The 25,047-nt window shown below is 43.6% G+C and overlaps 1 protein-coding gene across 2 annotated transcripts in view; it reads left to right on the top strand.

The window, feature by feature from the left end:
- zfhx4 (zinc finger homeobox 4) overlaps window positions 1-24,412 on the top strand; it is an 84,113-nt gene extending 59,701 nt beyond the window's left edge. For both annotated transcript variants that reach the window (XM_069512533.1, XM_069512532.1), the window contains exons 7-12: window positions 5,277-5,375; window positions 11,923-12,056; window positions 13,293-13,493; window positions 13,934-14,054; window positions 14,142-19,547; window positions 20,062-24,412. In XM_069512533.1, the coding sequence (XP_069368634.1) occupies window positions 5,277-5,375; window positions 11,923-12,056; window positions 13,293-13,493; window positions 13,934-14,054; window positions 14,142-19,547; window positions 20,062-21,632 (7,532 nt within the window). In that variant the 3' untranslated portion in view covers window positions 21,633-24,412. The remainder of the gene's footprint in view (window positions 1-5,276; window positions 5,376-11,922; window positions 12,057-13,292; window positions 13,494-13,933; window positions 14,055-14,141; window positions 19,548-20,061) is intronic.
- Window positions 24,413-25,047: the final 635 nt, after the last annotated feature.

Below are 25,047 nucleotides of genomic sequence, written 5' to 3'. Positions count from 1 at the left end.
ACATCTGGTTAAGATCTAAATGCTTGTTAAACGCGCTGAAATTCGGGGGGAAAGGTACAGGGAGAGCAAGGGGAGAGCAGGGGGGATAAAGAGGGAGAGCAGGGTAAATAAAGATTTGAGGGTGAGAGAACGGGAGGGAGGGAGATCAGTAAGTCTGTAAGGTTATTACTCTGGCAGTATTACCACTGGCCCTTGACTGTGTGTTTGTGTGTGCGCGTGTGCATGCGTGTGTGTGTGTGTGCACTGTGTGGGATGGTGTAATGTTTCAAAGCTTTCTCCTTTAAAACCTAGAGGCCAAACTAGAGCCACGCGCGGCGCAGGAATGTGACATCACAGGGCCCCCATGGCTCGTACGCACATGCACACATGCAAACACGGTCTCACAGGGGACATGACCAGAGTTGTACCAAGAAATCATCGTCAACATCATGGCTAAGTGTTGGAGACATGGCCGTCATGGGTGTTACGCAAAAAACATTAAGGCTGCATTGCTCCAACAGACGTACGTATATAGACGTGCACCATATCTGGTCTTTATTATTGTTTTTACACATATAACACAACAGCGCTGATAATAATGTTGAATATAGAGTCATATCTGCTTTAAAGTGACTTTCTCATTCTATAGTTGTTCGAGCGTTTCGCTTATTTTCCTTATGTTGTTTTCTTTGGCAGCAATTATAGCTGCAGTTGATGTTCCGCTCTCATAGCGTCTATGATTTAAGATAAACAATAATGTAAGAAAAGAGATTTTTTTACCCCTTTAATGAGCACCATCCTCGCCCTAAGGAAGCAAATTAGAGGCAGCTCGTCCCCAGCTAATGAATTCAGCCATTTTGGAGCCCCCGTGTCCAGTTTCCCCGGCGTGGCATCGCTCTACGGTTGTGTGCTGTACTACTGAGTCCTCCACCGGGCACATAATGACCCGGCGTGGTGGTTATGGGCCCTTAGGGGAAGACGGGAGAGGGAGAGAGTGATCTCAGAGCAGGTCATTATACAGCTAGAGGGCACACACACACACACAAACACACTGCGCTGACACTTTCAATACATCCTCCATTGCCTCCATCTCATATATGTCTGTTCCTCCATTTATTCATTCCAAACATCTCTTTCTACGTTTCTTTCTCTCTAGATCCTCCTGCACTTATCTGTTGTGAACTGAAGAAAACTGGTCACATTGGCCTTCGATCACTAGTTGAATCTAAAACAGGACTGATTTGCTCGTGTCCCTGATCAGGAGTCACTTAATTATTCTTCCTCTCTAACAGTTAAATATAGGCTGGTGTTGGTTGCAGGGTAATCAGACCCATGGGCTGTGGTTAGCTCAAGCTCACCGGCCAGCTTTAATGTTCCGACCGACCCACATCAAAGAGAGTCCCACCAGGCTGCCAAAATCACACACCCTGCACAGCCTGACCCACTCCCTGTGTGTGTCTGCATGTGTGTGTGTGCCTCTGTATGTGTGTGTGTGTGTGTGGATGGATATGCACAGAGGCAGTGGAAGGTGACTGCGAAAGTTTTGCTCTCTGCGTCCTCTGGTAGCGATTAAGTTGATGGTTAAGAGTCCCTGCCGCAGAACCCTCTCTCTCTTTCTCCCTCTCTCTTCTTTCTTTTCTCTCTCCCCCTCTCCCCCTCTCTCTCGCACATGAACACACGCTTGCACATGACAACTCACATGCAAACACATGCAGTCACTGTCTCACTCACTTGATCAATGGCGCACAACCACACAACACACACACACAAACATGTGTGCACACTGAGTTGCACGCGCACTCGCGTACACACTCATGTGGTGTGTAACTGTCAGGGTCAGTCAGAGGGCAGACGCTGTGCTGATGTATTGAGAGAGCTCGTCTGGGAATGTCCTCAGTGTGGAAACACATTCCCTGTATGCACACACGCATGCGCACACACACACACACACACACACACACACACACACACACACACACACCACACACACCACACCACAGATCTAACCGACTAGAAGGGGAAAGGAGTGAAAAAAAAAACACTGATGAGGCCCAGATGATCACCCCCTCCAATTCTTCTCCCCCTCGCCTTTTCTCTTTCTTCACCCACTCTCTAGCCTCATTCCTTCCTCTCTTTACTTCTCTCTGTTCATTGTCTCTTGTTTCTCTTGTGTCCTATCTGGCCACAGGTAGAGTGCCCCCTAGAGGTCACATTTAGATGGTGGTTTAGTCCTTTTATGATCAAGCACCGGCTGCAGCTACGACCAATTTCACACACTACCCACATCCCCCCCGTTCCCTCACTGTCCTCCTTAGAAAAGTGTTTCACATGCACTTTATCCACTGCAAATTTTGAATGATTTCATGCACATATCATATCAAGTCGTACAAATGGTGTTACAGAGTTTAATAAAGATGAGTTGATGTTTCATGTACAAAACGCTTGATGATTGTCAGAATTTGCAGAGGCTGCAGGTATGATGATGTTAATGATCATTTAATTGTCATATAGTTCTCCATTTTATTTAAATTCAGGGTACATGATATGAAATGAAATGTGTGCATATTGTTAAAATATTAATATTTTATAACATAATTATAATATGGTGAATAAGAAATAAATACATTTAACCAGTAGCCTGAATCTGAATCTGAAAACAGGGTTTCAATAGAAGTAATGTAGTAGGATTTTACATTCATAAAATAATCATAACGCAGATGGAAAGGTGTATTTTTCTCTTCTCTTTTTTGAAGTGGAGACATTGTCCTGACCTTGCAATATGTGAGATATTCGAGAGCTTGTCCCCCCCCTCCATATGTTCTGACCCTTCTCCCTTCCTGTCTTTTCTCACTCTTCTGCCAAAAACACACTGTTCAATTTGTGCCATTTGTGTTTTTTTCCCTTGGCACCAGACAAAAGTCATGTATAGAGAAAACAGGCAAACCAGCGATGAAGGATTTTCTTCAGACACATTTACATCCATGCACGCACACACACTATTCTGCCGCTTTCCTTCAATATATATGGAGGTGGTGTGAATTAAAATACAAAGATAGACGCCGCAGCAGCACCAGCAGTGAAAACTGCAATTTCTGCAGTCCGGGCTCTCGTGGCTGACAGGAGATATTTCATCCCCGTTGTCACCGACGTATTAATAAAACATCAGGAGCAGAGTGCAGCCCCAGTCTCTCCCTATTTTACACACAAACATACACACACACACACACACACGCACAAGAAGGACGGATACTTACACCTTGACATTGACTGTGTATACATATGTGAAAAATATGTGCGGCACTACCGCGTGTGCAAAAATACACACAACTGCAATTTTTCAATCACATGCCAGTTTCTGCCATGAAAATTTCATGCTGGATATAATGTCCACTTAATGTGTTGGCGCTTAAAGTAACGGCGCCAGTGCTTAGTCTGTGTGTCTGTCTGTGTCTTTGTGTGTGTGTGTGTGTGTGTGTGTGTGTGTGTGTGTGTGTGTGTGAGTGTGTGTGTGTGTGTGTGCACCTCTGTATGAGAAGGGGTTAATCATATCATGTTTCCGACGGGGGTTTTACAGACCGCTTGTGCTCGTCATACAATGGCCAAAGTGATTGTATGCAAATGCTAGCTGACCTCAATGCACCCTTTGCCTGATTTCTATGAATATGACTGTGTGTGTGCGTGCTTGTGCATGTGTGTGTGCATGCGCATTGTAAAATAAGGTTATTAAGGCAGTGCAGGATTGATGAGCGCAGCTCTTTTACACACACTCACTCAAACACACATGCACACAGACACACACACACACACCACTTTCATTCTCCGGCAGAGTGAGGGGTTTGTGGTGAGCGACGCCCCCCCCTCCTCCCCTCCCCCATTTAGAAGACATGAAATTTTTAACGGTTTTGGTCTGTGTGTGAGTGAATATGATTCTGTGTGTGGGAATAGACACCTATGTGCAAGTTTTTCTGTTTGATTTTACATTTGTGTGTGCTAGACACGAGATGGAGGAGGGCAGTATATGTGTGTATATATATATATATTTGTGTGTGTGTGTGTATGTGTGTGTGTGTGTGTGTGTGTGTGTGTGTGTGTGTGTGTGCATGCCTGGTTATCTGGCCTCTCTCAGACTGCTCAAAATTCATTACAAAGTGACATCAGCCCAGCCGGAGACAAATGATGGCTGGATGAAAGGGATCGCTGGGGCTCGGCTTGGATTAGTGTTAGCTTGTGCTGGCGACACATATACACACATACACACACTTGTACCTACACACACACACTCAGTTGCACTCACACATGCACGCATACACACACTTTAATCCACTGGCAGAACACTGCAGATACACAGAATTATCAAACAAGGGGCTGAACTCTCCGAGATGGGCAAGCTAATCTGCTAATAGTACAGAGCTGCATGTGTGTGTTGGGTTTGTGTGCATGCACGCACATTTTATACAGAAAATATAAAGAGATATACAGAAATACACAAACATAAAGATAGACACATTTATTATATTATACATTTATAATATATATTTACTCTATAGAATATAAATTATGTGGCTATCCATGATAATGTTTGTAGAAGGAGGTTTTCATATAGTTATGTTTTTTATTGACGCGAACAAATAAAACATTTGCATCCAGCATTATACAGAGAAGTCATATAAATAAAACAAACATTATATAATTCTTTCCTGTAAGTTGTAATACCTACATTTGTCTAACCTGAAATAATTATTAGAATGATTTGAAGAAAGAACAGGAGAATTGCTGACATTTGTTTCGAAGAAAATACATAGAAAGGTAGAACATTGCTATGCCTTGTCTTTAAATAGATGTTTTGGAAAAGTCCCCCCTGAAGAAACACCCAAAAATGACTAAAACACTTCCCCAGTAGGAAATATTTTGTCTTCGCACAACTGCCCTGCTTTCACGTCACGGATGTTTTATGTTTCACCCTCCAGAAGTGGCACGACAGGGCTATTTTCAACACAACATTTGTTCAAGTCACTGGGAGCATTATTCGCCGGTGCGAGACACTGTCCAGCAGAGTACACTTGACATTTGTGGTGGAAAAAAAGGGTTTATGAGGATTAACTGAACATGTACGAACAGGAATATTTTCAAACTGGCTTTAATGTGATACAGCAATATCAGATAAAACATCTGTTCCATTTCTCAAGTTCAGCATCATGGGAGGTTTGTTTTTCAGCGGCCCAGCCCTGGCCAGCAAAGCGCTATATTTTAGAGAGCATTGTGGGTAATGTAGTTTTTTCTTCTATGTGTCTTTTCAGAAGAGACCGCTGAGGATGGTGAGAGACCTCCTCGCTCTTCCTCCAGGCACGGACTCAACCTCACTGAACGAGAGTTGACTGACAGCAGGAGAGCTGACCGTGAGTCCACATGCACAAACACACACACACACACACACACACACACATAAAAACACATGAACCATAAGCTTCCTTTCTTTTCTGAGTTAGCGCTCATCTCTCTCTCCCTCAGATAAGGTTCTAACATGTGTGTGTAACATGTGAACGCTGCTGACTAGCCTCCATGTGACCCGCTTTAATCGTTTCCATCTGACAGAAAGAGAAAAAGAGAATGAGAGAGACAGGGGAAGAGACAGTGGGAAAGAAGGAAAAGAGGAGGGGGGGAAAAAAGCGGAGAGAAAGAGAGAGGGATAAGTTGAGTGTTGTGGATATTACCAGGCTATGTCCAGGCCCCAGATTATTTTTTAATCAAATCAGTTTGCGTGCTTGTAATTTATAAGCGCCTTGCATTAATCTTTTCTCGTTCTTGTGCCCTCTCCGATGACATATTAATTTTTCATAAGCACGGGATTAGATGGGGGGGCCTGTGTATATGTTTTTCTAATATTGCACCACATCCCAGCAACCCTTAAATTAGTTTTTTTTCTCCCTCTCTCTCTCTCTCTCTCTCGCACCCTCCCTTCATTTTTCTCTCTCTCCTATTTTTCTCCGGCTCTGTCTATCCCTTAATTGTTGTCCAATCTGTGACCCTATCACCTCGGATAGAGAAGGAGCACGAGGGTGAAAAGAAAGGGGGGGGATGTTTATTTGTTTGTAAGAATGGCGATGTTGTACACGGGGAGGGGCAACAATCAGTACAAGACGGCTCGATGTTTTTGTTATTTTGGGCGAGGTAGCGAGCACATAATGCCTCCGCTGCCAGGCTGTGGTCGGGATAGCCCTGGCTTTGTTAGATTTGATTTACCCAAATAAGAATTCATATGATCTTTTTATGTATGAGATGGAAATCCATGGCTGGGGATGAATATTGCATGCGGTCTCTCTCTCTCTCTCCACTTTTTTCTGTCATTGCATTGGCCTCTCTCCCTTTCTCTCTCTCATTCGTCCTCCTCTACTAATATCTCCCCACCTCTTTCTCTTTTTCGCCCCTGCCACCACACTCATTCTCCCCCCAACTCACACACACCTTCAAACTCCCACCCCTCTATCCATCTCAAGCTCCCACCCCACCTCCTCTTTCCCTAGCATGCCATACCTAGCTCCATAATGTGAGGCTCAATGAGGCAGAAGGAGAGCTGAGTGAGGCTGGGGCCTATTAGTTTGGCTAGTCATCTATCTTTCAGCTCTATCTCTCTGACAGGCCTGTCTGACGGACTGGCGGGGGAACCACCATCCATGCATTTACTGCCGCATATTACCGCCGGCGTCATTTAACACCACCGCACACATGCAAAAAAAAAAGTGTCCATGTCCCTCCTACTTTAAAGTGTGCTTACGTATGTATGTGTTCCTGAGTGTAGTTTATCAGATGTCAGAAACCTATTTGTTAAAGCAGCATTGTATGCATTTTTATTTTAGTGTATAATTTGTTTGGGGAATCGCCTTGTTTGGCGAGGGAATCCAGATATGATAATATTGCTGGTGGGTTTTTGCCTTTGGATTAAAGGGAGGTTTCAGAAAGTCTAATGGTAGAGGTTCTGATGTGTCAGTGGTGTGTTGTTATGCTCGGGTTATCATCAGAGACGGGGGCCTTGTTTTTCTCTTTTTCCAGCTTAATGTAGTAAGATTTAGCATCTCCTTCCTCAGCCCCAAATCTCTGGCAGGCTTGAAATGTTCCAATGTGTGTGTGTGTGTGTGTGTGTGTGTGTCTGTGTGTGTGTGTGTGGAGATCTCCAGGGAAGGGATTACAGTGTGACCAAGTGAGCAGTGTGTTTGCGCACTTCATCTCCAAGACCAAGATCCTTTAAACAAAGAGGGGCAGATAGATAGAGAAGGGAAGAGAGAGAGAGAGAGATGGGGGGAAGGGCAAGGAACGACCGACCCAAAGAGCCTTTTCCCCCTTGCTTCATTTACAATGTCTTTTTTAATCCCATGTCACTTTAGATTAATTATAATCCATGTTACATTCTTCATGCAAATGTCCCCTATGTGGATTACTTCCAGATAGCTTTGTGCTATCTGTGTACTGTAGATGGCGCATGTCGCCATCATGGCTCAGGGGCCCACTTCTTTGTCCGGATAAACAAAGACCCTGGCGTGGAAATGATCTTATGCAGCAGCCCCACTGATCTCTACCTGCTAACAAATGTTGTGTGTTCATTTGTGACAGGTAGGGCTGGACCAAAATGAAATTGCAGGCAAACAGGATGAGATGTTGAATATTCCATATTAGCTTGTTCACATTCATATCTTCAGTTTTTTTTATATTTGCATGCATCTTGCAAATTTGCCCAATTTGAGATGAGAGCTTTGCTCTTTTTCTGTCTCTCAATGATGAGATTAAAATATATTAAATATATTAGCATGTTTAATTACAAGCCTGCAGCAATTCCTTTGTGCGTGTGTGTGTGTGTGTGTTTTCTGTGTAATGACAGCTTGTTGAATGTCTCAGACGATTTGTCAAATGTGACAAGGCCACGCTCATATTTATCTCTCATGAGCGTACAAACCGGAGATGGAACAGAAAGGAAGGGTAGTCATTAAAAATCACAAACTACAAGGCAGCTGTTGTTTAAGCATCTCTCTCTTCCTCTCTCCCTCTCCATCTGACTATGTGTTTCCCTCACTCATCTCCCTCCATCCCTCTGTCTCTCTCTGGGCCTTTGTCAAATCGGACACACTTCACTCCGTAACAGAGGGCGACTGTGTTTGTTGTCACACTCACAGCTGAATGACACACACTTCTTGAAGGTGTAGGGTATAAATACAGCGGAAAGCTACAGGGTGAACTTCCCTTTCCTCAGCGGAAACAGGAACTGTTTCGTAACCATGGTGACTCCCAAAATAACATGCTCCCAACATCTCGTTTTAAGCTCCTCTGTTCGTTTTTTGCAACAGTCCTTGTAAAAATATAACCTTTAAGTTGTTATCGCCTGTTTGACAATATTAAATCTCTGTCTTAGTTTGAGCAGTTTGTGTTTGTACGGAGTGTGTTGCATGACAAACACAGCACAGCCGTCGCACATGGTCAGTATGTCAGCATCGATGCAGACTCGCTGTTGGGGTTTTTTTATAACCCACTTCCACTCCCCACTAATTGGTTTGGGATGGCACTTAATGTGGTGGACCCTTCCCATGAACGCACAGACGGAGTGGAAGTGGGTGTAGAGAGGGTGCAGGGGCGGTTTGAGAGAGAGAGGCCCTCTCTGTCTCTCTGTCTCTATCTCTCTCTGTCTCTCTCTCCTCCTCCCTCCGGCTAGATCTGGACCTGCTGAGTGCTTCAGTGGGAGTTTGGGGTTCAGAGTGTGTTGCTGTAATGTTATCAGGTGACCGGGGGTCAGCCTAATGCGTAACCTCGGAGCACCAGGCCAGTAAATCATGCCGGCCGGCCCACCATGGCCTGTTTTGGCCGGCTCTCCACTCTAGATTTACTGCTCCGTAACCTTAGCCAGTCTGCCAGGGCTCAGGACAGCTAAATTGAATACTAAATCCAAGCTGCCGCCACCCAGCCTGCTCCTTCTTAATTGACAGCCCCCTCCACCCCACTCTCAACCACCACTCTCTTCCCTATGTTTCTGGGTTTTTTATTTTCATGAAATGAAATGTCAGGAATGGAATCTGCTTGTTCTGTGGCTTGTAAACGAAAGAAAAAGGCGAAAAGAAGATTGCAATAGGTCCACGGCGGTTATTTTTGAAAGCCTGTCCAAGACGCTGCCCTGATGATGTCGTTGATTTCACCTGAAGTCATAGTTTGAGAGATATAAGGATTCAATTACGTGCTTGTTTGTGTGAAAATCTCATTTGCTTCGTTCAGTTTGCACAAAATGTCTTACCCTTTCCAACACAAAAGGGCAGATTCTAAAATAGATCCACGGGAAAGCATTAGCTATGATGGCATTGTTGGTCATCCTGCGTTTTGAGGAACAATTTGAGACAGAAATATCCTGAGGTGTTTAGAGCTCTGGGCTTCTGTGTCCGTCTCTACACTGTTTTTATTTTTCCTGTTCTTCCCTCTTTTTCCTCCACACCTCTCCCTCCATTGCGACTCTCCATTTGAGCGCCCTGCATGCATGTATACAAGTGCGTGTGTGCGCCGCTCCCTAAACATCATTGACAGTTGCAAATAAAGATGGGTGGCGAGTGTGCCGCTCTCTTCCCCTGCAATGCAAAAGGGGGGTTGAGTGTCATAAATCACCTTTTGATTTATCTAATCAAGCAAGGTCCTGCTGCGTGCAGACATTTGTCATTGGCAGAGTGGGGCTGGTGGTGTCAGGTTTATTCTGCCCCTCCGCTTCACTGGGCTGCAGCTGGTGGAGCCCAACGTCAGGATGAAGGGATTGGGGGGGGGGGCAGAGAGGAGGAGGAAAAAAAGGACACTGTCATTAAGTGTAGAGTGCAGACTTGGAGACAAAGGAAAATGAGAGGATAGTCCACTGATCCTGTCTAGTTTTCCGTCCCGCTCTCTTCCATTATTTCTCTCTAATAATTTCGGATATTGAGGGCAGGGAAATGATTCCATCTGCAGACGGAGGGATATTTAGATTTTCTCTCGTAAATTTATATAGAATTCTATTGCCCATTGTATATATTTGTGTTGCTTGTGATTTTATCTTTTTGAACACAATTACATGCCTCAAAATGACTATTATCCACTCACAGGACTTTCCATTTAAAGTTCCTAAGTGTCCATGCAGAGAGAGTTCAGGGTTGACCAAATGTTTTTCATTCTCTGAGTATTTTAAGTGATGATGAAAGCACGACTTTGCACCAGAAGGACAGATCTTCAGTTTGCACACACACACACACATGCTACACAAATACATTTACATTCAAAATGACAGTAATCAATGGTGATGTGCAGGCTCTTTCCTCCGCCGCATTGTAAATGTATTTGCAGTCTCTTGTCCGACAATCGTCTCATCTCGTTTTTTTTTGGCAGGGATGTAATTTAGTTGCAAATTGACTGCAAGACGGACGCAAAAATTGAAAGTTGGAATTAGAAATGGTCATAATAAATACTGGAGGCGGGTGCAGGCTTTGGAAAAGGTCAGGTGATATGATAGGTGCTAGCAGCCTGGACCAATCTGACCAATGGGGTGTCAGCGGCCTGTCATGAAGTACACAATATACACACACATGTGCACACCGACACCCACACAGGCCCTGCAGGGGCCATCGCAGGCAGTGGAATACGAGATTACCTCGCTTTCCTGAGCTGCAGAGCAATTCTCGGATGTTCTCGGAAATTCACATTGTGACCATGTGTTTTTTTTTTTCTTCCCCCCCTCTCTCGCTCTCTTTCTTCCTTTCTTCCCTCCCTCCCTCTCTCTTGTCACTTTCCTTGACAGGCCAATATTTCAGGCTCCAGATATAGGGGATTACAAATAAAATAAGTGGAACGCCTACTTAATGCAACAGAATTAAAATGCATGAACGGGCCAGAGGAATTGATATGCGCCCAATACAAACACGAGCCACGAAATAATATGAAATACAAAATGTTTTTTTTCAACCCCCCTCTCCATGTATCAGTGCTTTGATTTCCCTTTTTTTTCTATTTGTGCATCTAGCGTGAAGCGTTGATTCGCAAGAGTGAGGCTCACATATTGCCTTGAGTGACCAGACAAGGGGAGGGGAGGCAGAAAAGGGGGCTGATGGCTTAGGGAGAGAGGGAGGAAGAGAGCAGGGAGGGAGAGTTGCTGTTGTTGTGTCTTTGTGTTTGTGTGGGTAAATTGCAGTGGCAGGAGTAAAGCAGAGCCTGCATGGCTTGTATCTTAGGATGAGGCTAATGAAAGATTTATCAGCGGCTGCAGCATTTATACAACCAGAGGCTGATCTCTCCACACTGAGCCCCGCTGTTAACGTCACACACGCTTAAACGTGCGCACACAAACAGACACACACAAGCGCCGCTGCTACTGTACCACCAGCCGTGACCGAGCCCCCGAAAATTTAGCATCTTGTACAGACAGAGGAGTTGTTGAGGCAGCTGGGGAAATGTATATGAACTAATGAAGTGTATAATATTACCATAACATTTAATGTATGTCGTGCTGTGATAATGAGCTTGCCGGAGTTTTCTCCATTTCACATTTCCTCAGGGCAGAAACACATCAGTGTACATGAATGTGAATAACACAGTCCACACTTGTCTCCCTGCTTATGTTGTCTTGTTGTCAGATCATTTTTTAAATCATCACCCATGTCCCACTGAATATTAACTTTGTACTCTTGCTGTTTACTCTATTATATGTACATCAATTGTCTATTGACCATTTCATGATCTAACATGGCCCCAAATATTGAAATGTATTAATGCAATTGCCAGCTTTATTTACTTGCTTCTAAACTGTTACAAAACAAGATTTGCTGTAAATATGTCCAAGCATACATTACACAAATGCACACATGCGTGCCACACATGTAATAATAACTGATTACTTCATGAAAAACTTTAATTTTTAATGCTGTGCATTCTCTGTCTGTCTCTCCCTTGACCACCTGACAGGAGTGATCGCCATGTCCAAAGAGCTTACCGGACAGAATGCTGCGGTTAAACATTCCCTCCCGCCAGATCGACAAATTGAAAGCCCACCAAAGAGGCCAAAGTCTGCTGAGGGAAAGACATCTGCCAATGAGCAGGTAAATGTTTGTGGGAAACTGCCGAGCAACAATCTCAAACTTGTTACCGGTCTTGTTCCTAGACATTCAAGACAGGTATGCTCTTGCAGATCCTGAGAGCGTTTAAGGTGCACTGTGGGTAATCATTTCCCCTCGCTGAAGAAAATGCATGTAGGTTTTAGTGCTTAGTGCGTGTATATTTTGAGTGGACATCTGGCAATTCATATTCCAAATACACATTGCAGTCTGATGTTGGATGCACATAAGGCTAATGGCTAATGAGGCAAGTTCTTCATAAGCGCTAATTAAATCTAACCTTCACCGTGACTGTGGGATGAGCTAATGGGAAGATACTTATGAACTCTAAGAAGCAAAAATGCTAAGCTAAGCATTAAGCAACTGCTGAAGCCAGCTTTCTACGCAAGGGTTAAACGCAGCCCAACGTTCCCTCCCTGACAGAGCTTTTTAGCATCAAGCACAGTGGGCCAGTCTTTGTGTGCTTAAGTGGAATACCTGCACTTGCCTTAAGCCTCCCTCCCTCCCTTTGCTTCTTTCCCCTTTTGCATCTCTTTAAATTATATGTGTTTTTAAATTAGATTATGAAGTATTAGCTTGTCTGGTTCTGGGCCCTGCGAGGAGGGAGGACTTAGTCATTTCAGAAATGGATTCTATTAAGACAGGTGGTGGGGAGGCAGCTATGTTCAGAGTACTCCCTGTAATGAGGGCAAGGCGTAGCTGGGGAGAGTACACACCTTTGTCATCTGTAATCTCCTGATTAGAAATTCTGGGCAATCGTGTTTTCTGTTAATAAAATTGTATGAGTTGAGACTTAAGTGAATTACATGAAACATGGCTGATCTACATTTTCTGTTTGGAAGTGGGCACGGGGGGCGGGGGGGGGAATGTAGTGGATGAGGTGAGTGGGCAGTGAACAATAGAAAAGCCCTGTATAGATCCACTTTGAATTTCGCAAATATGTGTTGATTGTCCCCCCTAACAGTGCAGGAGAGAGGATTCCTGCATGTATTCACCAAACCCTTGTGTGTTTTTAAAAAGTTATTTCTCTAGTGAGGCAGACAGGGGACCGCAGGCTATGCTAATTACTGCGTAGATCAAGATAGAGACCGACTAAGGAAAAATCATTCCTGCTCTTTAATACATTTTTCTTTTTGATCGCAAAAGTTTTCTTGAAAATCATTTCATATTTTCTCCACACTCTGCCGGATAGTTATTATACCTTCTTGTTTTTTTTTTTAGGTTCAGCAGTGTCCGTATTGCAACTACAGCAGTAAAGATGCCAACCGTATGCAGCTCCATGTTATGTCCCAGCATTCCATGCAGCCAGTTATCCGCTGCCCACTGTGCCAGGATGTCCTGAGCAACAAGATTCACCTGCAGCTGCATCTCACACACCTTCACAGTGTGGCTCCTGACTGTGTGGAAAAGCTTATTATGACGGTATGTGGTTATAATGATTATGAATAAGATGTTCTGTGTGTGTGTTAGTGCAAAATGAGTTTTGTATCCTGGTCGAGACTTCAGCCTGAATACACACTAAGATAAGGTCTCCTCACATAGACACCACTTTTTGAGGGTTAAGACTTGGTTTACCCTTAAAAAGCAGAGTTAACATGCCATGAAAATATCCACTCCTCCCTCTGGTCTTCTGTGTAGTAGAGGGCAAGGGCTGCTGCACAAAGTATTTCTCATGTGTATTTCTACTCACTCAATATACTACCATAAACCTGATTTTTGTAGTCCACTGAGAGGAGCCAGTTCTCTTTTAAAACACTTTGTCAAAGTATACAAATATTAAGATTACACCATAGATAGACTACCATCTCTTACCATTAGGTTAAACTGATATAATAATAAATCAATTGTTTTGGTCTTGATAGGTCGTTGGACCTGACACAGCAGCACCAAATAATGTTATGCATCCCCAAACTGGACAAGACAAAGGTCTATCTCTGATGGATTCCTCTACCTCCCTTACTGATGGGTGTGGAAAATCTCAAGGTAAGCAGAATATGATTCTTAATAATGTGTCAGGAAAAAAGGAAACAATACAGAGCATTGTACTTCAAATTGTATTTCTACTTTTAGGAAACATCTTAAAGGATGAGCTGACCAGTCAAGAAAAGAATGAATTGGACCCTCAGGGTGAGGAAGTCAAGCCCCCAAAGGAGGCCTCAGAGGCCCCAGACTGGAAGAGAGCCAGTGGGTTAGGACATGATACCAAATCCCCTGATACCCTTCAAGACCATCTCAGTGAGCTCCAAAGACTCCAGCAGCAACAACAGCAGCTCTCAGTATCTGATCGTCATGTCTATAAGTATCGTTGCAACCACTGCAGCCTGGCCTTCAAGACAATGCAGAAGCTTCAGATACATTCCCAGTACCATGCCATCAGAGCAGCCACTATGTGCAGCCTTTGCCAGCGCAGCTTCAGGACATTCCTGGCTCTCAGGAAGCATTTGGAGAATGGACATCCTGAACTTAGTGAAGCTGAAGTGCAGCAGCTAATAGGAAATCTCCCAACTAATGGAGATATCACTGAGAGTGAGGCCAGGGCCTTAGAGGAAGCTCAGGCCTTTGAACATGACTTGGACAAAGATGATGACATTGACCAGGAAGAGAAGCCCAGTCCTACGGGAAGTGACAGTAGCTCTCTGCTTGATGACATGGGAGCAGAACCTAAACGAACCTTACCATTTAGAAAAGGGCCCAACTTTACAATGGAGAAATTTTTGGACCCCTCTCGTCCTTACAAGTGCACAGTATGTAAGGAGTCCTTTACCCAAAAGAACATCTTACTAGTCCACTATAATTCAGTTTCCCACTTGCATAAGTTGAAGAAAGTCCTTCAAGAAGCATCAAGTCCAGTCCCACAAGAGACAAGCAACAGCACTGATAACAAACCATTTAAATGCAATATTTGCAATGTTGCCTACAGCCAAAGTTCAACACTTGAAATTCATATGAGGTCCGTACTCCACCAGACCAAAGCAAGAACAGCCAAAACTGAAATGAGCAGCAGCAGCAGCAGCATCTCTGGTACTAGTGGTCCAGTGCCTGCAAAGAGTCCAGCACCAAGCACACAAGGGAACAGCAGCAACTCGGATGCTGCAAGAAGTGGCACACCCTCTGCTAACAAAGAAAACACTGTGGATCCCAAAGAAGCTCACAGCAGCAACAGTAATAAACAAACAACTACTGACCATATTTCAGCACAGGCAAGCATTCACCAGTCAGCGCAGTCCTCAGCCCAACTGCAACTGCAGCTTCAGCATGAACTCCAGCAACAAGCTGCTTTCTTCCAGCCTCAGTTTCTTAATCCAGCTTTTTTCCCCCATTTTCCAATGACCCCAGAAGCACTTCTACAGTTTCAACAACCACAGTTTCTGTTCCCCTTCTACATCCCTGGAGCTGAATTCAACCTGAGCCCAGAACTTGCGCTTCACTCAGCAGCAGCTTTTGGAATGCCTGGCCTCACTGGATCATTCTTAGAGGATCTGAAGCAGCAGATGCAACAGCAGCACCAGCTGCAGCAGGCTCAGGCACAGCAACAAGCTCAGCAGCAGCAGCAGCAACAGCAAGCCTCTCAGAAACAGTCTCAAATTCAGCAGCAGAAAAATCATCAACTGCAGAACCACAAAACCAAAATGGAGTCAGGGACTATTTCAATTTCAGAAATTCAAATGTCAAGAGAGGCAGAGGACCACTTAGAAAAACAAGAGAACAGAGCCAAAATGGAAAATGGTGGTGATGCATTAGGTGATGTTGGAAAAGACAACAGAGATTCTAAAAAGTCAAAGTTCTCAGAGCCATTGATTCCCCCCCCACGTATTGTGTCAGGAGCAAGGGGCAATGCAGCCAAAGCACTGCTAGAGAACTTTGGATTTGAGTTAGTCATCCAGTACAATGAAAACAGACAACGAAACCAAAAGAAAAACAAAGAAGGAGTTGAAAATGCAGAAATGAACAATGATAAGCTTGAGTGTGGAATGTGTGGAAAGCTCTTCTCCAATATGCTTATTCTCAAAAGTCACCAGGAACATGTGCACAGTCAATTTTTCCCATATGTGGAGCTTGAAAAGTTTGCCCAGCAGTACAGAGAGGCTTATGACAAACTCTATCCAATAAACCCTGCTTCACCGGAGACTCCACCACCGCCGCCTCCACCACCTCCTCCTCCTCCGCCACCTCCTGCTCCAGCCCCAGTGACGGCTCCACAGCCTCCATCTACATCAATGACCAAGCCCCAAACCCCAGTACCTTCACCGGTTCCTGCTTCCCACCAGACCCCACACCAACCCTCTCACCAGGCACCACCATCCCAGCCACCACCAACTCCTCAAACACCCTCTGCCCCATCTGCACCACCCCAAGTACAGCTTCCTGTTTCCTTGGATCTGCCCCTTTTCCCACCTCTAATGATGCAGTCTGTCCAGCACCCAGGCATGCCCCCTCAGCTGGCCCTCCAACTGCCCACAATGGACTCTCTTTCCACAGACCTTACACAGCTTTGCCAGCAACAATTGGGTCTTGATCCAAACTTTCTCCGTCAGTCTCAGTTTAAGAGGCCTCGCACTCGTATTACTGATGACCAGCTTAAGATCTTGCGTGCCAACTTTGACATCAACAATTCTCCCAATGAAGAGCAAATCCAGGAGATGTCAGAGAAATCTGGCTTGCCCCAAAAAGTCATAAAGCACTGGTTCCGTAACACACTTTTTAAAGAAAGACAGCGGAGTAAAGACTCTCCCTACAATTTTAATATTCCTCCTATTACTACATTAGAAGATATTCGAATGGAGCCCCAGCTCAGTGCCCATGAATATTACAGAACCGAGTCATCCATCAACAAGAGGTCCTCCAGGACCAGATTCACTGATTACCAGTTGAGGGTACTTCAGGATTTCTTTGACACTAATGCCTATCCAAAGGATGATGAGATTGAGCAGCTCTCCACCGTGCTCAATCTACCAACCAGAGTCATTGTAGTGTGGTTCCAGAATGCCCGCCAGAAAGCGCGCAAGAGCTATGAGAACCAGGCAGATTGTAAAGATAATGAGAAAAAAGAGCTGACCAATGAGCGATACATCAGAACCAGTAACATGCAGTACCAGTGCAAAAAGTGCAACATTGTGTTTCCACGCATCTTTGACCTTATCACTCACCAGAAAAAGCTGTGTTATAAAGATGAAGATGAGGAAGGCTATGAGGACCAATCTTTTGAGGAATACACAGATTCTGTTGAGCAGGGTCCCGTTAGGATTACCCAAGGACCTTTAGAGCCACCTAAACAGTCCCAAACAGGAACTGCCACCAGTTCTGGCTCAAGCTCCCCTGTGATGGCCTCTCCTCGTGCCAGTTTGGGGAAAATGTCCCCTAAGCCAGACATTGGCCCTGAAACTGAAATTAAACAAACTGAGACTGCCCAGTCACCAGTGATCAAGTCACTACCAGAGCCCAGACCATCTAAGGCTTGCACTCCTCAGCCACCTCCTCAGAAGGCTCCCCAGCCACAAATATCAAGACCCCATTCCCAGCCACAGGCAGCAGCAGTGCCCTCAAGTCCACTGTCTTTGGCCCTTTCCTCACTCACAAACAGTCTCCCCCACCAAATGCTTCAGTACCAGTGTGACCAGTGCAAGATTGCATTCCCCACTATTGAGCTATGGCAGGAGCACCAGCACATGCATTTCTTGGCTGCCCAAAACCAATTCCTTCATTCTCAGTTCCTTGAAAGACCCATTGATATGCCCTACATGATTTTTGATCCCAACAACCCCCTAATGGCTAGCCAGCTGTTATCTGGAGGTCTTTCCCAAATCCCATCTCAGGGTAGCTCTGGTTTGGCCTCCGCAGCAGGCTCTGGAGCAATGAAAAGGAAACTGGATGACAAAGACGAAAGTGGTAATGACAAAGATGGAGGAAATAGTAGTGAAGAGCAACACAGAGATAAACGTTTGAGAACCACCATTACACCAGAACAACTGGAGATTCTCTATGACAAATACCTACTTGACTCTAACCCAACAAGGAAGATGTTGGACCATATTGCACGAGAGGTTGGCTTGAAAAAGAGAGTTGTGCAAGTTTGGTTCCAAAATACCCGTGCAAGAGAGAGAAAGGGGCAGTTTAGAGCTATAGGGCCCTCCCAGTCCCACAAGAAGTGTCCCTTCTGCAGAGCACTGTTTAAGGCTAAATCTGCTCTAGATAGTCACATAAGATCCAGACACTGGCATGAGGCTAAGCAGGCAGGCTTTAGCTTGCCCCCAAGCCCAATGATGAATCAAGACAATGAAAGAGGAGAAAGCCCAAATAAATATAATTTCTTTGACTTCTCACAGCTGCCTACCAAGACTGAGCCAAATGAATATGAGCTGCCTGCTGCATCCTCAACCCCACTCAAACCATCTGATGCACAGGTAAAAAACTTCTTAAGCCCTTCATCCTTAAAAGCTGAAAACTGTGATGAAACTGAAGGGCCTAATATGAATTCAGCAGAAGCTTCATCTTATGATCTCAGTAAGATGGACTTTGACGAGACATCATCAATTAATACAGCCATAAGTGATGCTACAACTGGAGATGAGGGTAATAACAATGAGATTGAGAGCCTCACTGCCAATGGAGGAGACAAGTTGAGTGACAACAGGTGTGGCCTGTTGCCAAATTCCGATGTTGGCAATGAAAGGTTCCAATTCAGCATGGTTAGCCCTTCCCTGAGCTTTTCTGGAAGAGACTGTGACTCTTATTTTAGCTCCAGGGATGATGACATGGATGAAAGCAATGACAGGAGTGAGTCATCAAGCCTAGCTGATCCTAGTTCCCCTAGTACCTTTGGGACAGGTAACCCTTTCAAGTCTGGCAAAGGCAGCAATTCTGGGGACAGGCCAGGCCACAAACGCTTCAGGACTCAGATGAGTAACCTGCAACTTAAAGTTCTTAAGGCCTGTTTTAGTGACTACCGCACTCCCACAATGCAAGAGTGTGAGATGCTGGGCAATGAGATTGGACTCCCTAAGCGTGTTGTTCAGGTGTGGTTCCAGAATGCCCGTGCTAAAGAAAAGAAGTTCAAGATTAACATTGGAAAGCCATTCATGATAAGTCAAGGCTCACCAGAGGGGCCCAGGCCTGAGTGTACCTTGTGTGGTATAAAGTACACTGCCCGGATGTCTGTACGAGACCACATTTTCTCCAGACAGCACATCGCCAAAGTGCAAGAAACCCTGGGAAACCAGGTGGATAGAGAAAAGGACTACCTAGCACCGACCACTGTCCGTCAGCTGATGGCCCAGCAAGAGATGGACCGCATGAAGAAAGTTGGTGAGGGACTTGGCCTGCCTGGCCAGCAGCAACAGACTTCAGTGGACAACAGTAATGCACTTCATGGCCTCAGCCTACCCTCAGGCTACCCAGGGTTATCTGGCCTACCACCCGTGCTACTTCCTGGGGTCAATGGGCCATCATCACTTCCTGTTTTCCCACCCAACACACCTGGTGAGTTAGTATGACGAACAGAAAAAAAATTAAATAGACTACAAGCTTTATGAACTGAGCTTTATCATGCACTATTTTATTCTACTGTACTACTGTTTATTCTGTATCACAGTGGTGTTTGTCAAAAAGTCTTATTTTTTAAACTATTTTAAAATGAAAAACAGTGGGAGTTAGTGCATGCATATTGTCAGCATCAGAGTTGACCTGCTAATTGATAATTTGATGAGATTTTTTTTTTACAACAAATGTATCTATATCATAACTTTTGTTCATGTTTGTTTTTCCCCTTATTGTAGGTTTGGTATATTTATATTGTAATATATTGGCAGATTGAAATTATCATAAAGCGCATGGGAACAGTTTTGATCCATAACAAAATCTTAATGAGACATTAAGAGTCAGCCAGTGACAAATTGAACACCTTACTTTATCTTGTCAAACAATTTCCATAGGAATTTGGGATTGAATATTTAAATATTGAACATTTCCATATTTATATACCACTGTATTTCAGCTTTAGCGTCTCCCGGTGCTGGCATGCTTGGGTTCCCTACACCAGCCACCCCCTCTCCTGCCATGTCTCTCAGCACTACCCCAACCAAGACTCTTCTGCAGACTCCTCCTCCTCCTCCTCCACCTCCTCCTCCTCCTCCTGTTCCCTCCACACCTTTGGCAGCAGCAAATCATACAGAGCAGCAAGGCAAAGACACAGAGAGAGACCGCAGCAAGAAATCAGGAGACAAGTCACTGCAGATGAAGGTGAAGGAACAAGAGAACGAGAGTGGCTCACGCCCTGAGACCCCAAGCATGGCTAAGAAAAGGGAGAAACAACGTTCAGCTCCAGGGAAACCAGGAAATGAGACTGCATTGGATGCGTCACAGCTCCAGGCACTTCAGAATGCTCTTGCGGCAAGTGATCCCACCTCTTTCTTGGGGGGGCAGTTCCTGCCCTATTTTTTCCCTGGATTTCCAAACTGCTTCTCTCCCCAGCTTCCTAGAGGGGTCCAGGCAGGGGGCTACTTCCCACCACTGTGTGGAATGGAAAACCTGTTTCCATATGGCCCGGCAGCAGTCCCACAAGCTGCCATGGCAACTGGTCTCTCCCCGACCGCTCTCCTGCAGCAGTACCAGCAGTACCAGCAGTCCCTTCAGGATTCACTGCAGAAGCAACAACAGCAGCAGCAGAAACAACTTGAGCAACAGCAGAAACAACAGCAGCAGCAGCAACAGAAACCCACCCCTGTGAAGACACCCCAGAGCATACAGAGCACCACCACCAACTCTTTCAAACCAAAAGATGCTATAGATGCTAAGGATGATACCAACAAAGGCTCTTCAACAGAAAGCACAAAAGAAGATCCCAAAACAGATACCAAAAGTACCATGGATTTTCCAGACGCTTTTATTGTACCGTCCGTCAAGCATGAGTTTATATGCAGGAAGTGCCAGATGATTTTTGCTGATGAAGATTCAGTGGTGCGTCATCAGAAGTCCTTCTGTTACTTCGGACATCCTTTTACTGACCCGCAAGAGACAGTGCTTCGAAAAGCAGTGAGCAACTACACTTGTGTTGCCTGCAATGTGGTTGTTAACGGGAATGAAGCACTTGGCCAACATCTTCAGTCGAGCTTGCACAAAGAGAAAACAATCAAACAAGCAATGAGAAATGCCAAAGAGCATACTAGATTATTACCTCACTCTGTCTGCTCCCCTACTCCTAACACCACATCTACCTCGCAGTCTGCAGCTTCTTCTAATAACACCTTTCCTCATCTCTCTCGCTTGTCCATGAAGTCCTGGCCAAATGTCCTGTTCCAGGCCACCACAGCCCGGAAAGCTGCTTCCTCCTCCCCGTCTGCCTCTCCTCCTCCCCCCCTCTCCTCACCTTCAACGGTTACCTCAACTTCCTGCAGCACCTCAGGGGTTCCAACCTCACTACCCACCGAGAGTTGTTCAGATGAGTCTGACAATGAGCTAAGCCAGAAGCTGGATGATTTAGAGAACGCGTTGGAAGTCAAGGCTAAGCCGGCCTCTGGCCTAGACGCGAGCTTCAGTAGTATCAGAATGGATATGTTCAGTGTGTAGGAGTGACAAAAGGATCCCTTGCTTAAAGAAAAAAATAAGACTTTTTAAACTGCAGTTCCAAAGTCTCTCTTAACCCAAAAAATTACAGTACCAAATGATTGACTCAGGATTGTTTTTCCCATATTGATATGCTGGCAAGATATTGATTGATTTTTGTTATGGACAGAACTGTTGCAGATGCTTGACTGAGCTTATATTGTATACAAAAACATGGAGTAGGAAAAAATCCCACAGGCTCCCTTGGGGAGCTTGTTTCAAGCCAAAAACTCTCACGATAGCAAATTGCACCTCAGCTGGATTGTTTTCCAAATGCTAGCATGTACTGTATGGGATGACGATCCAGAACCCTCAAAGAGAATCTCTCTTAGTTTAGATAGGTGTAATTCAGTAGCTTTAAATTCTCAGGTCAGAACATAACATTTCTCATTTGTTAAAGCAGCAACAAGCCTGGGTACACTTGGCTTATAACCAAAACATGTCAAGCTTTATCGGACGCATTTCCTTGATGTGTATAGAGTACCAAGAGACAATATTACTGTTACAATGGACGATGTGCATATCCTTTTAGTTTTGCCCTACAAAGACAGTATGGTTTTGCCACTGAGGGAATATAGAATGGTGAAGTAAATGTGTATGATGCCCCTGTGTTTGCCAGTTTGTATTTCAACAAGCTGTATCTATTTCCCACCCCATTTTTTCCTTTTTTTCTTGTAGTATATACTAATCTGTGCCAACTCTTACCTTCTCACTTTTACCTCTGCTCACACCCTTTTCTGAAGAGGTAATAACTCTAGTTTTGATAGACTCTCTCGGATTATGTGAATATAACATTTTTCATTTGTGAATTGCTGTACTGTTACGGTACCTGCTTGTGTCTGGACTATAGTGCACTTATTTTGTTTTTGTTTGACTTTTTATTATTTGAGTAGGCCATTTGTTAATTTAATAGATTTTTTTCCATTTGTATGTATGTATGTTTGTATTTTAATTATTATTTGTGTCTATTGCAGCAGCATATTGGTCCACATTTGTTACAGGATTGATGCCTAACAATCTAGAGACCTATTTAATAATTGGTGCATCCATGAAAGCAGTACTGTATACTTGAAACTGTTAAGGTACAAGTTGGTCACAATGTTAAAAAAAGGTATGAACATTTACGTTTGAAAATATGCTGCTTTAAAAGGGGGACAACAGCATTTGTGTTGTATATTAAAAAACCTTTTCCTGTACTTGTAGGACTTAAAACAGTGTTACACGTATACACAGACATTTATCGCATAGGTTGACGTCCTCCCATCAATTCTCTGGGCACTTCTGATGATCTACAGTTAAAGTCAACATTTTCATTTTTCCACATTTAGTGATTTCAACATTGCAAAGTATTACCTTACAAAGTTTGCTGCTACTGTGTAAAGTTATTTTGCTTGCCATACATTCTCTCAACTTTCTACCAGACAAGATACTGATCCATTAATTGCTTTGCTTTGCTACCTTTTATTATTTTATGTTATTTTGCTGTGGAACTAAGAATGTGAAAGCTGTCAAAGGGTGTTCAATTTTTTACGAATCACTTTCTAGTTTGGTAATTGAAACCAATGTGATTCATTCCAAAGTAACAGAAGGCTATTTGTATGAAAGAAAAAGGCTTGTGAACAAAGAAAGCTAAGCTGTTGTACATATTCGTAGTTGGCTGTGCATGGTACAAATTTATTAATATGAAGAAATGCAAAAATGTATTGCTTTTGGTATTTCCTATTCTGAGATGAGCAAGTAGCATGTAATGCAACTGTTTGACAGGTTAAATCAAATCATGCTTAGTTATTGTTTCAAACAATGAAATCAAGTAACATTTCCTTTTATGTTTTATTATTGTAAAGGTGTTTTTTTCAAAGTTTTAAAGCAAAATGTCAGACTTTAATTTTCTGCGTGAGCTTTTTAAATGTCATTTTTTGGATTTTTAGTATTTTGACATTTACTTTAATCCTGAAGACACTTTTCGATTGTGTTTCATAAGAGACATCCTGGCCTCCCAAGGTGCAATTCTGCCATTGTACAAACATGAGCGACTGTCCGGATTCCAAAGGCTTTCACAACTCTGGCTTTTTGCCTTTCCCCACTCGGTGGCTCAGCATTAAAAGACTGAACTGTCAGCTAGCATCATGTGCTAAGATGTTAGCCTCAGACAGGACGCTTTCCACACCAAGGACTGGTAAAAGCTAACAAACCAACAAAAAGGATGGTCCAACAATATAACTGTACATAGATATTGCAACTGCACAGCAGCCAAAAAGAAAAAAAAAAAGAACTTTTTAAAAACAAACGGATGGATTGTGTCATGTTTATGGGGACAGCCTTCAAAAGGTTGAAATTGGAATTGTTCTTCTGGATGTCAAAGGGATTTTCATGGCGCAATCATATCCTACACAATATGTACTCTTCAACATCTGGGTTACATAGGAAATGCACCCTGAGGTTTTAATAAGAAGAAGCCCCTATGGCTAAAACTTTAAATAAACTAAACCAAAAATGTTATTGATGTTTTATATATAGAGAGTAGTCGCATTAGTTTTTGTTACTGTACTGTTTGAGGTCTCAACTGTACCGTATCACGGTAATAACATGGTTTTGAAACCGTTTTTTTATTTTGTCACAGACCTGTTGTCATAGTTGAAATGACGTTTATTGTAGATGGTATTTGAACAACTTCTGGAAATAGTTCATCAAGTATGTTTGTTGCTCATTGTTGTGATACATTAAAAACTGTATCTGCAAACCAGTCTGGTCCCATCAAATATTCTTTATTTCATTTTCAGTTTTTTCCACACACTCATTCATACATTTCCGCATTCGATTTAAACTTAATGTTCTCTTATATCTTGTTATGTTTATTGTCCTTTACTTACACTGTATTGTTTGGTTGGCTACTTAAAATTCAAACAGTTACATTTAAATTATGATTTTAATATAAGTTTGTGAACCAGTACACTTTAAATGAAGTTTCATTCAAGTGAACTTTTCAAAGCAGCTCAAGATGAGCGTAACACTTAAATCGAAGCTGACGATTTACCACACATTTCAAAAATATGATTTTGTTTTATCTTATTACATTTTGGTTTCAGGCAAACCTTTGTTTTTTCAAATGTTATGTATCGAGTCAACATCCCTTCAATAATTGTCATGTCAGTCACAGACTAAAATTCTAAATCACCAAATGGGTATTTCCCATCATTATGCTATTTGTGGTAATCTGACTCTAAGCAGATGCAGGGATTAGGTTTTGAAGTGTCTGCTAATCTGCATCTGATCAGGTGCCACTCTCCAACGCTGCCATCATCGGGGAAACATCCACAATAACAAATCAAAACCATAGATAAACAAGTGTATGATCACATGGGAGGGTGAAGAACATCTG

Source organism: Paralichthys olivaceus, chromosome 17, assembly GCF_024713975.1.
Source record: "Paralichthys olivaceus isolate ysfri-2021 chromosome 17, ASM2471397v2, whole genome shotgun sequence".
Lineage (NCBI taxonomy): Eukaryota > Metazoa > Chordata > Actinopteri > Pleuronectiformes > Paralichthyidae > Paralichthys > Paralichthys olivaceus.
This window is presented reverse-complemented; position numbering and strand designations above follow the sequence as displayed.